This window comes from Garra rufa, chromosome 6 (genome assembly GCF_049309525.1).
Source record: "Garra rufa chromosome 6, GarRuf1.0, whole genome shotgun sequence".
Lineage (NCBI taxonomy): Eukaryota > Metazoa > Chordata > Actinopteri > Cypriniformes > Cyprinidae > Garra > Garra rufa.
This window is the reverse complement of record NC_133366.1, coordinates 33,119,491-33,136,584: the sequence shown is the minus strand read 5'-3', so window position 1 is coordinate 33,136,584 and position 17,094 is coordinate 33,119,491. Positions and strand designations below refer to the sequence as shown.

At 34.9% G+C, this 17,094-nt stretch overlaps 1 protein-coding gene across 3 annotated transcripts in view; it reads left to right on the top strand.

The window, feature by feature from the left end:
- tmem131l (transmembrane 131 like) overlaps nt 1–17,094 on the top strand; it is a 70,755-nt gene that overhangs the window by 7,600 nt on the left and 46,061 nt on the right. For all 3 annotated transcript variants that reach the window (XM_073842097.1, XM_073842098.1, XM_073842096.1), the window contains exon 3: nt 646–686. In XM_073842097.1, the coding sequence (XP_073698198.1) occupies nt 646–686 (41 nt within the window). The remainder of the gene's footprint in view (nt 1–645; nt 687–17,094) is intronic.

Sequence of the window (17,094 nt, the reverse complement as noted above, 5' to 3'; positions counted from 1 at the left end):
TGGAGGGCTATAGTTAGTTCCTATGGAAACGCTGTTTTTAACAGCGCGTAGACACTCGTCAGGTAATCAGGATTTTAAGGCTCTCAGTAAGATGGCTATTTCAGTAAATTGCCTATAATGTGCTACCGGCAGTTTATGGGATGGCATAGTTAGAAGTGTCGAAACGACACAGTTTTCCCTTTCACTACTTTTGCATTAAAAACAAAGTCAGGTCAGATCTACTTGGACTCTGAATTTACAGGTTTCTGTTTTGAGTTTAGTTTTTTAGGTGACACTTTAAAGTGCTAAATGAAGAAATGTAATGCATATATTTCTGACATATTGCATATTACTTACATTTGTTTACAAAATGTTTTACAAAAGTTTGGGGTTGGTATGATTTCTGTTCAGTGTTCTTGAAAAATCTGTCATTTGTGAAATATTATTGCTTTTTATTTATTTTTTGATATTTTTATTATTTGAAATATAAATCTTTGTAAATTCATTAATATTTTTACCATCACTTTTGATCAGTTTAATGCATCCTTGATGTTCTTTTGAACTTTCTATCTATCAATCAATCAATAAATAATTTTAAACATCATAACTGTACATGTAATATGCTGTTACCAACTAAATAAATATGTATTTTTTTTTTATTTCCAGGCAGAGGAGCACCACAGTGAGAATGTTCCTCGAGATGAGAGGTGAGAGTTTCTCTTAAGACCACAGTCCCTTTGAATATTGGAATATTTACAGATTAAAAATATTCAAATTATTCAGACACCAGATATAATTTTAGATATTTTTTTATTATTGGGTGCAGAACACTATAGTTCATTCATGTAAGTGAGGATAGCAAAATAAAGTAAACTTTGATATATTATACCCACTATTGGGTACAAATACAATGAATTTGGGACCAAAAATTATACAGACACTTCAGACCATGTTTTGCTTAAGTGTTTTTTTTTTTTTTTAATTGCTAATGCAACCTTTTACACCACAGACTGTAATTTTGGTTTGACTGTACGTTTCTGGTGGTCTATTGTGTACGTCCCCTAAACATTTATCTGAAGGCAGAGCTGGTTTGTTTTACCAGTGCATGGAAAACTAAGCCTCCTGAGGACACCAGCTTTCTGTTTACTCTACATTTGCATTCATGTGACTGGCATGACCTAAAATCAACACACTTTGTTTTATTAACTGCATTTTTAATGGCTAGATATGAAAAAGAGCTCAGCTTAGAACTCATTGGCATTTTGTTTATATGGAAAAATACCAATTTTAGCACACGCCTGCAAGGCGGCACATGGTTTACAGGTGTGTTTCAGAAGAAAAAGAGCAGCATGCAACACAAGATATCAGATCGAGTAGGTGCAGATACGAAAAACAAATTGCCACATATTACTGAAGCTCAAAGAATTTCTGGTATTGTTGTGGCTTGCTTTATACACAACAGTAAATTGTTTGTATGCAAGTATACAAGTTAAAAAAATATAAGTAATAAAAAATAAATCCTTAAAGGCTTTTACTAATGCAAATTTTAGAATGTATTTGGTAAATGTTTCCATTGTAGTTTGTGCATATACGCTACCAGTCAAAAGTATTTGGACCGTAAGATTTTTACTTTTTTTTTTTTTTTAAAGAAGTCTCTTCTCACCAAGCCTGCATTTATTTGATCTGAAGTACAGCAAAAACTGTACAATTTTGAAATAATGTTACTATTTAAAATAACTTTATTTTTAGCATCATTACTCCAGTCATATGATCCTTCAGAAATCCTTCTAATATTCTGGTTTGATGCTAAAAAACATTTATTATTATTATTATTATGTTGAAAACAGCTGAGTAGAATTTTTTCAGGTTTCATTGATTAATAGAAAGTTCAGAAGAATAGCATTTATGTGAAATAGAACTCTTTTGTAACATGATAAATGCCTTATCAACCATTTTGATTTGAAAAGAATCCTTGCTAAATAAAAGTACTCATTTCTATAATCAATTCCCCCTTTAAAAACATTACACTGACTCCAAGCTTTTGAATGGTAATAAACACTGATCTTATGATCAAATAAATGCAGGCTTGATGAGCAGAAGAGACTTCTTTAAAAACATAAAATCTTACTGTGCAAAAACTTGACTGGTAGTGTTTCTTCTTATAGAATAAAAGTAAGTTCCACCTCAAGTGACCATCTACATTTTTTTTGCTGAGTATGCATTTTAGATATTGTATTTGTATCTTGATGTTTCAATTCAACATTTTTAGTGCAGTATGCCTTAAAATAAGTAAAAATGGATAGAAATCCAGCTAGTGTTGAGGATTATTGTTTCATTCACTTACTTAGCAATTGACTGTTTCACTAATAGCAGTTCGGCTGATGAGTGATTCTTTTATTGGTAGCTTGAATTCTGCAGGAGAAGAATGTGTTGGATTCATTATTTGGTAAATGCATGAAAAAAATATTTGTAATCTCTGAGCAAAGTCAGTTCAGATTTATATCACTATAAGCTGTCAAATATTTGTGTATTTGGTCATATTCAAAAAAGCATGTGCGACTTTACATGCAAAGTAACTGAAACATTACTTTCTCTTCATTTTCCCCTCTTCATTGTCTCTTTGCCACATCCTCCCATGCTACCCGTCACCAACTCTGTAGATCTCATTCTGCTATCTGCCTGTAGCAGATGTTTCATAGTTCACATTGTCTTTTCATTTGTTTTGACATGACTCAGGGTAGCAGCATGCTCTGTGGTTAAGTCCTAATCAGAGACTATCACCAAGTACAATGACTGCTTTTAACACAGCAGCATCAACAAGACTCACTTCCTCTATCAACAGCCAAGCGCAGTTACATGGACGTTAAAGACGCCTGTGTTGAATTCATATAAAAACATTCAGTGCCAAAAATAATGCCATCTTTAAAAAAATAATTGTTTTGTGTCAGACTCAATTATGCATTATCATAAGTTTTTTTGCTCCGTTTTATATAAAAACATTGCACTTTCAAATAAAGCTAAGGGTGACCGTTGGCTTCAAAACAAGGAAGTAGAGATGACACCTTCACTCTGATTGGTTCAAAGTGAGTTTTTGAATAAGCAGAAATGACCAAATTTGGGTAGTCTTTTGAGCAACCTGTCATAGTCATACTAATGTAGTTATATAATAATGTTTGGTCCCACTTTATATTAGGTGGCCTTAACTACTATGTACTTGCATTTAAATTAATCACTTGGTACAATGAACTTATTGTGTACATACAGTTGCAATCAAAATTATTCAACCCTCCAGAGACTGCAGTAGTTTACAAATACAAGCTTTTCTGAAGATCCAGGACTTTAAAAAAATTGCATCTATAACCAGTTACTGGCATATTAAAAGTGATAATGTCAACATGTAATATTTTTGAGTTCTAGGATTTTTTTAATAACACAGCTATGTCATAATTATTCAACCCCTGTTTAACATTGCTGTTTTTTTAGTCACTTATTTGTATGGTGGGGAATAAAATTGTCTTAAAACATTATTAAGCCTTTAGAAACTCTATTAGAAAACAAAATTAGCTTGAGCTGTTACACATACATACAGTTAGCCCATGCATGTGCTGACGTTTTAGTAGCTAATATGACAAAGTCAACAATAGCTCTCACAAAAGCCATAGAGAAGCTACAGAGAATAAATAAATGTATTACTTTAGAAAATAAGGCTATATGAAGATTTCCAAGGCATTAAAGGTTCCTAGAGACACAGCTGGCAGCCTTATTCATTAGTTTAAAATGTGTTGTACCAGAAAACCTTTAAAGGTGTTGAACAAAAAAGCACAATACCATAAAATGTTTGATCAGAACAACTGAGGAAAAACCTGCAATGTACAACCAAAGACTTGTAAGATGACCCAACGAAAGGAGGAAGAACATTTCAATGCAGTATATAAGAACACTAGACAATTATGGCCTTCATGTTGGGGCATCTTGGCGAATACCACTCTTGACCAAGAAGAACAAAAAGGCTGACGTGAACATGTTAAAATTAATTAAGATAGACATGTGGAGTTCTGCAAGAATGTTTTATAGAGTGATCTGACCAAACTGGAACTTTTTGGACCTATGGATTAGTGGTATGTCTGGTGCAAAAAAGGCAGAGCTTATGAGCAGAAGAATACCATTTTCAATCGTCAAACTTTGGGGTGGACCAGTCCTGTTCGAGGGGTGTTTTATTGTAGCAGTAAGTGGAAACCATGACCTATGAAGGACATCATGGATTTTTTGAAGTATCAGGTCATTTTGGCAAGAATTGTGATGCCTTTGGTGCAAAGACTAAAGCTGATGATCAGTGGACTTTCCTGAAGGGCCATCATCCCAAAGTATACATCCAAAAATTTATGCTTGGTTCAAGGATCAGACATTGAATGTACTTGAGTGGCCTGTTCAGACTCCAGATTTAATTCTCGTTGAAAATATTTGGTTGAATTTGAAGAAAGAAGTGGCAAAGTGAAAGCTAAAGATTATGAGTGATCTGAAAGCTTTTTCAGGCGAGGAATGGGCCAAGATTGCAGTAGAGAGGTGACAGAAGCTTCAAAGCACTTATAGGCAGCGTTTATTGGCGGTTTTAAAGAATAAAAGATTCTGCTCCAAATTTGACTTTTAGGGGTTGAATAATTTTGAACATGAGCATTTAGAGCCAATTTGATTTTTTTTTTTAATTATTTATCAGCTTCCGTTTTCAGAATGACTCAAATGTGTATTTATACATTTCTCTAATAGTGTACTGATGCCTTTGTTGAGTTGCTTTTACAAAATTGTGTTCTCTGCAGCAAAATGTGTTGCAGGTCAAGGGGGTTGAATAATTTCGATTCCAACTGTACATGTTTTTACATTGTACTTATTTTTAAAAATACCTATATGTAATTACATCTGTAATTCATTTATGTAATTACATTTATACTTACACTGCTGACCCATCCCTTACGCCTTAACCCACCCTTAATCCTACCCATACCACCAAACCTGTCCCTAACCTTACCCGTATCTCACCTTAATAGAAGCAAAAGTGTTTTGCAATACAATATGAACACAATAAGTTATGGCTAATAATAACATATAATATGACAATCTTAAAATTATATTTGTGTATATTGTATATTTAATATGTATTGTGGGTTTGGATCATCATTTTCAACAGTTTTTACAGGTATGTAAAATGTATGGAATTCTGAGTAGCTCAAGTCCCCATAAAATCAAAATGGACGTTTTTTGACTTTTAGTAGAATCTGAAAAAAGTCCCGCCCCCTTTACTATAAATAGACGCTAAAGTTGTGGCTGAAATCCTCACTTGTTTACAGAATTAGTTCTTTCTGTACAGTGAATGGCACATAGTGCACTAAATAGGGGATAGGGAATGATTCAATGCGAACTGCTGCAGCACACACACAGTTTCTTCCTGTCCAGAGACACTATAGCACGCTCAAACATATGCATGGGTCAGTAGAGACTACAAACTGTATCAGACCTATTTGAATTCCTCATAGAATGCTCTGTTTTATAGCGATATGGATGAGGTTGTGGCTATCGTACGCTGTCAAATGTGGCTTTACCAAGTTCAGTGGCTCCAAGCTGTGGAATAAACAAAATGCTGTTGGCTATTGGCTTTCTGTTTCAGTTGAAATTATGTCAACACATAACGCTGTGTGTTTCAAAACACTTCAGTAAACCTTTAATGTGTTCAACAGATTTGCGAATACTACACACTTATTGGTAGCTTCATCAGCACCATCAGGTTAGCCAAGATATTTAAAGGCACAATATGTAAGACTTTTTGATTAAAATATCCAAACCACTAGAACAGTGGTATATATTTTGCTGACTTGTGTACTTATTTTATCCCAAATGTTTCGAAGAATTTTTAAGTCCTAAGAAACAAACAATTTTAACTAGTGTAACACACCGTGTCATCATGCGTCGCATGCCAGTGACGTCATATACCCTCGATTTTCCGGTTTTATTTTGTACAAAATGCGGAAACCCCAAAGACACTTTAACATGTTATGCATTTTATTAGACGAGTAACGAACATGCAGAGTTGCATTATAACAGAACTTTCAACACACTCAAATGTATCTAGTATTATAAAACAGTACTGCTTTTTCCTACATACTCATGACCGAAAGAAGCGAAAGTAGTCGACTGTGGCATAATAAAAGCTCTGCTGCTTTCAAGCTGTGTATCGCGCCTGTCCTTCATTAGCAATTGCTCCAGCGTCCTCATTCCGCTTCCAAGTCTTTAATACATTAGCTCATCCATCCGACGGGTTGCATCCAGTGTTGTTTTTGACAACCATCTTAGATTTAGTCTTAGTCTTTTGGACTAAAATGCTTATTAGTTTTAGTCTCATTTTAGTCATTTCTAAATGTGATAGTTTTAGTCCAATTTTAGTCGACGAAAAGTCAAAAAGGTTTTAGTCTAGTTTTAGTCAAAAAAAGGGGAAAAAGTCTTTTAACAAATTAATGTAGGTCAGTAAGTATGTTGCTGTTTGGTAGTGTCACTTATAAGTTGTGAAAATAGCAGATCTATAGTTCAACACAATGTGAGCTTCCGGATCGACTATTTTCACCAATAATTACAATAATGAAGGAATGGTTTTAGACATAAAAGACATATAATTGAAATACACCCATAGGTCCTCTCACCGTTTGCGACCACCCTGTGTGCAAACTGCCGCCATCATGGTTAATCGTCTGTCTGTCTGAGTGACAACAATGTGACATGTTGAGCGTAACCAAACAAGGATAGAATGTTAAAACGGCTTGCCATACTAGTATGGCAAAGAGTATTTAATGCTAAAACGGCTTGCCATAGCAGCAGATACTTTTTCGGTTTTAATTGGCATGCACAATAAGCAGAAATGTCATGCATTTTAAACGTCTGACGGACCACCCACTAGCATTTTCGTCTAGTCTTGTCAACGAAAACTCACACACGTCTCGTCATGTTTTAGTCATCGAGCCATTTTTATCTCGTCATCGTCTCGTTATCGTCATGAAAAAAAGTGGCGTCAACGAAATGATTTCGTCATCGTCATCGTAAACAACACTGGTTGCATCGGCTGTGGGAATAAAGACAACAAATCCAATGATTCCACATTCAATCACGACATCATCCAACGACGCCTTTGTTTTTTGTTTGTTTTGAATATGCGCCCTCTAGCAGTGAAAACTTGCATATTGTGCCTTTAATAAACACAATGAATCGGGGATGTCAAATTTATTGGGGATGTTTAAATTTATTTATTTTTGCAGGCTATGTACAGTTCCTGTAGAGCAACAAAATGCTCATGCTGTACATGTATGCAGCACGCTTTTGGTGAATTCATGGAAGCACTGTAGTCATCTTTTGCAGAGAGCAAAACGGTGTCATTGTGGGTTGTCTTGGGCTCCTGAATAGAGAAATGAAAGCCGGAATCGTTTCACCACTGTCTGTGGATTACAAAAAAAAGTACCGTAGACTTAAGAACTCTGTTTCTAAATCTTTTACATCGATCTGTCCAAAAAAAACAAAAAAATGTACACCCTAAACACAGAGGTCATGTGGAGGCTATCTTGTAATGTATAACTCTCTGGAAATTGGCTCATGGGGTTTTAACGTCAGCAGGCATTGAGCTTGTCAGGGCTTTGGACTTATGATAGCAGTAATGCAGTGTTAAGCAACAGAATGTGCATAGATGGGACAGAAAACTAGAGTGCATCCAGGATACAAGGGCCTGAGAAATTATTACGCGGACTTTGCAGCAATAGCAGTACATTGCATTGTAATAAACTAAAATTGTAATTGCATGTTTGTGGTCCACTGTTGGAAGAGTGTGTAATGCTATTACAAATACTACTAGTGTTCAGAGTTTGCTCTTTGAACTTTGGCCTTGTGTTTGTGCGTCTATTGGCAGGGTGACTGTGATGGCATCTGTCTATGTATTGGAGATTATTGACTGTCTTACAGCATGCAGAGCAAAGAGATTGTGTTATGCAGTTGTGTGAGGTCTACAGAGGACACATGGATTTGAGTGGCTATAGATTTTGCAAATTGTTCATGGATGGTTTAATCTTCTTTAAAATGCAGTATTCAATATTATGAAAAATACTTTATACTAATAATACATGGTTATAAAGCATTGGATTTGCGACATGTTTTCAGAGGACTCCCTTTTTGGCAGAAAAAGTGTCATTTTGCTAGAGCTGTGTACATTTTTTCAGCTTATCTGAGTAGGTCAGAACACCTACTGTAAATCTGTTGTCATTATCAAAATAAAGAGAAGGAAGTAAGATAAAGTTTGCTCGATTAAATTAAAAACTGCTTTATTTAAGCCTTGTGTATGGATTTTGGTCATCTAAATGTTTGGATTACATACAAATCTGTATTAAAACATTGGGTATTTAATATTTCAGATGTACCTGATTACTCTTAAAATAAAGAAAAATATAAATAATGTATCAGTTTAATATATTTCATGATTTTAATGATTTTATAACACATTTTTAGCTTAATTGTACAGTCTGTTCTTTCACATTTGATAAATGAGCCATATGTGTAAAACATATTTTGTGAAATGGCTGTTTTTGCACCAAAAATATTGCAGGAAGTAATGATTCAAACGATTTGTGAAATGCGGAAATCTCACACTATTAGTAATGGAGTCCATTTACCGATTAATGCAAAAATGTAGTAAGTTTTGTCAGAATTTCAGGAAGCAATGTTTTGCAAGTTGTGTTTTAATATGGGTTTTTGGATTCAAGACTTTAAGACAGTAAATGGTGTTTTTGGAAGTTCCATATAAAGATGTGTAGTATGCATTCACTAAAATATAGACATTAGATGGTTTTCATTCTAGTCTAATATAATTGGAAGAAGTACTCTTGCCTAATTGTAGATCCTTCTTGATTGCGTCTACACTGTTTGTCCACTATTTCAAATCTTAAAACATTTTAGCACGTCTTGCAGTGGTTTCAGGATGTTTCACCATGTTTATCACACAAGTAAAGAGTGATGTGAGAACATTTGTTCTTTATGGCATAAAACTTTCATGATTGGGGAAATAATGTTACAATTCACTGTCACTGCAGTGACTGCTCTTCGTGGCCTGTAATGTTAATTTTTAAATGCAGTGAAAAGTTTTATGAGGACAAGAACTCTCAGCCATTTCCAATCAAATGAATGAGTTCAGTGAATCTATAAAGAGGAAAAAAGAGTTATAAAATGTATTCAAAAAGAAACAAAAATAAAAGTCAAAAGATTGCCACATTTGTGCTCAGTTACTTAAGCACATCCGAGTTTTAAGAACCTAATGGGGAACTTAGGTGAACTTGATTTGAAATATGTCTGGAAATATTTTTTCAATGCAACAAAGATTAAGTGCTTTTTATTTTTAGAAAATACAATTCCAGGCTATTTACTTCAAAGTTTTAAGTTAATTCAATGTGTTACTTTGAAATTGAATTTATTAATTGAATTTGAAGGGGTCATGACATGGATATTTTTTATTATTAATAATAATTATTATTATTTTAATGTTCCTTGAGGTTTATTTAAAATGTTAAGTTTTTTTTACACAAAAAAATCAAATAATTAATGGAAAAATTATTATTTCCAACCCTTATTCTGGCCCTCTGTTTAAAACCACCTGTTTTAAGGTGTGTGGCCTTTAAGGCTTCTCAGTAATCGGCCATGATTGGCTAACATCATTGCATAGAAAATGCTATCAACGCCCCCTCACTATTGCATGCAAGTGTTTTAACAACATTATAAAAAATTACTAACATCTAGACAAAGCATTATGAAATAATTTACTTACCATTTGTAATGCAGCTGCCATCATATCTGTAACTTGTTTTGTATGCTGGGATCCTTCTGATATCTATACAAAGACTCGCTAGATAAGACTCTTCTTCCTCGGCTGGGATCGTTTCCAACCACATTTAGGATCGTTTGAAGCCGCATTTAAACTGCATTTTGGAAGTTTAAAATCAGGGCACCATTGAAGTCCACTATATGAATAAAAATCCTAAAATGTCTTCCTAAAAAAACATAATTTCTTTATGACTGAAGAAAGAAACACATGAATATCTTCGATGACAAGGGAGTGAGTACATTATCTGTAATTTTTTGTTCTGGAAGTGAACTTCTTGGCGACTGAACGCCAAATGTTTTTCTTGGGTGACGTCACCTTGCACCTCAGATCAAACAAGTAGTTTTTTAATTTCTTACATGATTTGATTTCTTATGTCATGACCCCTTTAATAGCAATTTGACTGAAACTGTTTTCCACGAATATCCTATACTTTCAGTGTTTTTCAGTAATATACAGTAATTCAGTAATATCAAAGGATGTCAATTGCCTGTCTCACTGAGTGGACCTCAGAACTCTCATCCGTAAATGTGGCATAATAGCTTCCCAAAGTGGCAATTTGAAGTCGTAGTGTATAGTATGTTCTACAGTTCTCTCTCTCTGTCTCTCTGGTTGCTAGTGCTAATTTTCACACCTCCTGCTGTGCTACACCCTCTCATCTCTTCCCCTGCCCTCTGCCAACACCACAAATAGCTTCAGCTCTGGCATCAACTACATTCCATTAAGCCCAAATCATTCCACAATGTTTCTTCTCTAGATCTCGCACACTAATATTTAGGCCAGTGTACTTTTGTTATTGTGGATGAGTGTTTCACTGAAAAATGAACAACAAAAAGATATGTCATAACAAATGAGCCATTCTTCACCATGGGCTTTTTGTGCTTTTCTTTTTTCTTGGTTCAATTTTAGAAGGATAATTGTGTTTCTGTGTTTGTTTTGGCAACCATGATGTCACGGTGACACCAATTAATGGCAACACATTTATTGCTTGTGTGTTTATTGCTTCTGTCATGTGACCCACTGTTGTGTGGCAACCAGTAGCCGTGGACACCTGTCACAAAGCCTTGCTAAATCTAAATTAGATCTATTGAAAATGTTCTTTTTGTTCATATGCCTTTTTGGATTTTGCCTGCCGTTGTTTGATTGGTAGAATGCTGTGTTCTTATTATCTTTGCTGTAGCGCTTTATATAAGGTTCATTAGTTAACATTAGTTAGCACAAACTAAGAATGAACAATACTTCTACAGCACTTAAATCATAGTTAACTTTAATTTCAGCATCAGCAAATTGTATTTGCATTAGTTAATGCACTGTGAACAAATATTGAACAACTGTAATTTTATTAATTAACATAAACAAAGAGGAGTAAATAATGTAATGTATAGTTCTTTGTTTTTCATGTTAATACATTAGTTAAATGTTAACAAATGACACCTTATTGTGTTACCGTCTTTGCTGATTTTTGGTTAAAATGTATTGCTTTCTTTGAAAGTGTCGAATCTGACAAACCATCAGGTCAGAGTCCATCAAAAATGAAGAGAAAATTAAACATTAAAAAAAACTGACTGAATGACCCACAGCTGTGTTTTTTTTTTTTTTTTTTTTTTTTTTTTTTAGTAATAGTTGTTCACTAGTCCCTTGTTTGTCCTAAACAGTTAAACTGCCTGTTGTTCTTCAAAAAAAATCCTTTGGTTTTTCAGCATTTTTGTGTATTTGAACCCTTTCCAACATGTATGTATCTTTTGTATGAATGTGAAAATGAAATGAAGCCAAAATAAGAAAAATGAATCTTCATTCTGTTCAAAAGTTTACACCCCTTGCTCTTAATGCATCATGTTTCCTTCTGAAGCATCAGTGAGCGTTTGAACCTTCTGTAATAGTTGCATCATGAAGGATTTTTTATGAAGAACAGCGGTCAGTTGAACTGTTCAGGACAAACAAGGTACTCTAGCACTAAACAATAAAAAAAAAAACTGAGGATAATTCAGGTAACAACACAGTATTAGGAATCAAGTGTGTGTAAACTTTTGAACAGGCTCATTTTTATAAATTCACCTATTATTTTCTCTTCTGGACTATATGTAAATGTCCTTTATGTGAAATATCATCTTCAGGTCAGCACTAAACAAAAAATAAGATGCATTTGGTGTGATCCCTCTTTTTTAGGTAAAATAATGAACATTTTGTGGATTCTGTAAGATGTACAGTCGTGGCCAAAAGTTTTGAGAATGACACATTTTCACAAAGTTTGCTGCTAAACTGCTTTTAGATCTTTGTTTCAGTTGTTTCTGTGATGTACTGAAATATAATTACAAGCACTTCAAAGGCTTTTAACGACAATTACATGACATTTATGCAAAGAGTCAGTATTTGCAGTGTTGGCCCTTCTTTTTCAGGACTTCTGCATTTCGACTGGGCATGCTCTCAATCAACTTCTGGGCCAAATCCTGACTGATAGCAACCCATTCTTTCATAATCACTTCTTGGAGTTTGTCAGAATTAGTGGGTTTTTGTTTGTAAACCCACCTCTTGAGGATTGACCACAAGTTCTCAATGGGATTAAGATCTGGGGAGTTTCCAGCCCATGGACCCAAAATTTCAACGTTTTGGTCCCTGAGCCACTTAGTTATCACTTTTGCCTTATGGCACGGTGCTCCATCGTGCTGGAAAATGCATTGTTCTTCACCAAACTGTTGTTGGATTGTTGGAAGAAGTTGCTGTTGGAGGGTGTTTTGGTACCATTCTTTATTCATGGCTGTGTTTTTAGGCAAAATTGTGAGTGAGCCCACTCCCTTGGATGAGAAGCAACCCCACACATGAATGGTCTCAGGATGCTTTACTGTTGGCATGACACAGGACTGATGGTAGCGCTCACCTTTTCTTCTCCGGACAAGCCTTTTTCCAGATGCCCCAAACAATCGGAAAGAGGCTTCGTCGGAGAATATGACTTTGCCCCAGTCCTCAGCAGTCCATTCGCCATACTTTTTGCAGAAGATCAGTCTGTCCCTGATGTTTTTTTTTTTTTTTGGAGAGAAGTGGCTTCTTTGCTGCCCTTCTTGACACCAGGCCATCTTCCAAAAGTCTTCGCCTCACTGTGTGTGCAGATGCGCTCACACCTGCCTGCTGCCATTCCTGAGCAAATTCTGGTGGCACTCCGATCCCGCAGCTGAATCCTCTTTAGGAGACAATCCTGGCGCTTGCTGGACTTTCTTGGACGCCCTGAAGCCTTCGTAACAAGAATTGAACCTCTTTCCTTGAAGTTCTTGATGATCCTATAAATTGTTGATTTAGGTGCAATCTTAGTAACCACAATATCCTTGCCTGTGAAGCCATTTTTATGCAACGCAATGATGGCTGCACACGTTTCTTTGCAGGTCACTATGGTTAACAATGGAAGATCAATGATTTCAAGCATCACCCTCCTTTTAACATGTCAAGTCTACCATTCTAACCCAGCCTGACATAATGATCTCCAGCCTTATGCTCGTCAACATTCTCACCTGAGTTAACAAGACGATTACTGAAATGATCTCAGCAGGTCCTTTAATGACAGCAATGGATTTTTTTTCTGGATTAAGTTCATTTTCATGGCAAAGAAGGACTATGCAATTCATCTGATGACTCTTCATAACATTCTGGAGTATATGCAAATTGCTATTATAAAAACTTAAGCAGCAACTTTTCCAATTTCCAATATTTATGTAATTCTCAAAACTTTTGGCCACGACTGTATATAACCTTTTGACTTCAACTATATTTCTGCATTGGATCTTAAACTGCACATATTGCTTGCAGTTTTTACAATTAATTTTTAAATTTAATTTTAATTACTAATTTCTGATTAAAATACCATAATTTACCTACATACACAATTATACAGTATTATAATACAACTGTGCAAGCCTGTATTGCATAGTAATGTTTTTCCTTTTCTGTTAACTTCTCAGGTTGTACCAGAATTTTATTCTAAAACCTCAAAACTTGACAAATAAGTGACACATTCTGTTAGCTTTCTTCAAAATACTGTAAGTCAAGAATGTTGTAAAACAGGTCTGCTTTTGAAGTTAAGTTACTTAAAGATAAAGTTTGAGATTCACTGCTATAAAGAAATGGAAGCAGCAGCTTTTCTGTTTTACTTTAGTTTTCACAAACTGCTAAAATAGTTTTCTGGAGTAATCACATGCTGTCAGTAGAGCTTAAGGTGCATCTACCTCAGAATAAAGCTTGAAGACATTTACAGTTGCACCTTGAACAATAATGTATATAAAAATACCAGCAGACACTCATGTCTGCTCTTCAAGGGACAATGAATAAACAAAAACACACTGCTAAAGCATAAAGAGAAGTCAAGAATCGATTTGAACATACATTTTACTTGCAAAACATCCAAAACAAGGAGGATAGAATACACACTGTTGAAAGAACAGTGTTATTCTTGCTGTTTAAAGCCATGAAAATTGTTACCATTTACTCACCCTCAGGTTGTTTTGAACCTGTATGAATTTCCTTTTTTTTCTGAACACAGAAAAAAAAAACATTTTAAACATGAAGAAAAAATAATCAAATTAAAGAAATTCATACAGGTTTGGATGAATACTGAATTGGGTAACACTGTTTTTTTTTGTTTTTTTTTTTTGCATACTCTTTGAATGTGGTGAGTGTGCTGGCTCCTCCCTCTGCTCGTTCACAGGCAGACCATAATATGCACACTGATGTGCGGTACAAGTGGCTTCAACATTGAAACACAAAGCTGATCTCTGATCAGCTACTAAGTGTAGTTTCTACACTCTTAACCCTTGCGTTATTCAAATTACCTACAACTTCCTGTTTTAGCACACACAGGAAATGAGCACTACACCCTACTTCAACCACCAATGTTTTTTTCTTTTGTGATGGGAAGTGATGCTACTGCCAGCAAAGCGATGCTTAGTGTGAAAAATGTCAATCATTAGCTTTGAAAAAAGGTTATAACCTTTTTTTTTTTTTACTGTAAATTAAATTTTCCAGACAATCACTACTGTTCAAAAGTGTAAGTACAGTTTCCGAAGACTGGAGTATTGCCTAGCTTTTCCATCACAGGAATAAATGGCATTTTAAAATGAATTGCAATAGAAAGCAGGTTTTTTAAATTGTAATAATGTTTTACAGTATTACTGTTTTTTTCTGTATTTTAAGCATAAGAAACTTAGTAAGCAAACGTTTGACAACGAGTCAGTAACTACACAGATTGAAGTCTTGAAAGCTTAAAAGAGAAGTTGACTTACAAAACAAAGATTTATGGATAATTTGCCCTATTGTCATCTAAGATGTTCATGTCTTTCTTTCTTCAGTTATTCAGAAATTATGTTTTTTAAGGAAAACATTTCAGGATTCCTCTCCATATAGTGGACTTAATGGTGCCCGCGAGTTTGAGCTTCCAAAATGTAGTTTAAATGCAGCTTCAAAGTGCTCTAAACAATCCCGGCCGAGGAAGAAGGGTCTTATAGCGAATATCTTGATATGAATATATTGAATGACAAAGGGGTGAGTAAATTATCAGTATATTTTTGTTCTGGAAGTGGAACTTCTTTAAATGCAACAAAATTATAAACTGTATGTGTTTGATTCACCAAAAGAGTGAGTTCAGGATTCATACCTAATTGGTTGCACTCTGTGTCTCATTCATATTGTGCGAGAACAGTTCATGAGTTATTTGGAACAGATTATAATAACCGGTTCTCAATTCCCAGCCATTACAAAGTGGCATGACTAACAGCGAAGTGCATTTCATTTATACAAATTATGTTCACCTGAAACTCCTACACTGTAATTCCTGTTTCAGCATAGACAGGAAGTATACCTATAGGTGCCTTTGATTTCTAACTTGATTGTTGCTAATCTGATGTTCATGCAGTGCAGTGATTCAGCATTCTTCAGATATGGCTCCCACTCATACCCATACAGATGAAAGACAGCCACCATGCTATTCCTTAAGTCTATATTCACTCTTTAAAGCCAGTACATTGTGTTTCTGTTTTACGTTTAAAGAATAGTTCTTTCAAAAATGAAAATTCAGTCATTAATTAATAATTACTCACCCTCATGTTGTTCCAAACACGTTAGACCTTCGTTTATCTTCGGAACACAAATTAAGATATTTTTGATGAAATCCAAGAGCTTTCTGACCCTGCATAGACAGCAATGTAACTGACACTTTCAAAAATTGATAAAGTCCATGTGACATCAGTGGTTCAACAGGAATGTTATGAAGCTACAAGATTATATTTTTGTGCAAAGAACGCAAAAATAATGACTTTATTTAATAATGACTTCCCACAACATTGTGCCAATTAAGCCTTAGAGAAAGTCAAACACACTTTGTGAATTTGTTGCCATTTTTTGACAGAATCACAGAATGTGCTAAACTTCTATAGCTGTTCTTACCACCCGCCGGCAGCCATTTGATAACACGGCCCGGCTGTTGAACTTTTGGACCCGGTATCAAATCTACCCTGTGTCTTTTTATAAACTCGCTCCGTGATAGCTGACTGAGGGGCTTGTATTCTGTGTAGTCCAGAATTTAAATTAGGGTGACTGGCATGAAGTCTAACAACATATCTTGAATATCTTGTTTTACAGAGTGTGATAATGGCCGCACAGTGTATATGTGACCCTGGACCACAAAACCAGTCTTAAGTCGCTGGGGTATATTTGTAGCAATAGCCAAAAATACATTGTATGGGTCAGAATTATTGATTTTTCTTTTATGTCAAAAATCGTTAGGAAATTAAGTAAAGATCATGTTCCATGAAGATTTTTTGTAAAATTCCTACTGTAAACCTATCAAAATGTAATTTTTGATTAGTAATATGCATTAAGAACTTAATTTGGACAACTTTAAAGGTGATTTTCTCAGTATTTAGATTTTTTGCACCCTTAGATTTCAGATTTTCAAATAGATGCATCTCGGCCAAATATTGTCCTATCCTAACAAACCATATATCAATAGAAAGCTTATTTATAGGCTTTCATAGGATGTATATATCTCAGTTTTGTAAAATTTAACCTTATGACTGGTTTTGTGGTCCAGGGTCACATATGAGGCCCAGAAAACCTGTTTGTTTATTTATTTTTTTGAAAGTCAGTCCATATTTGATGCTCTTCCTGGTTCGCTATGTTCAATCAAATTTTCTTTTATGAAGAAGTTTAAAAACTGTTCAAAGGAATAAACATGTTCTCTGCGA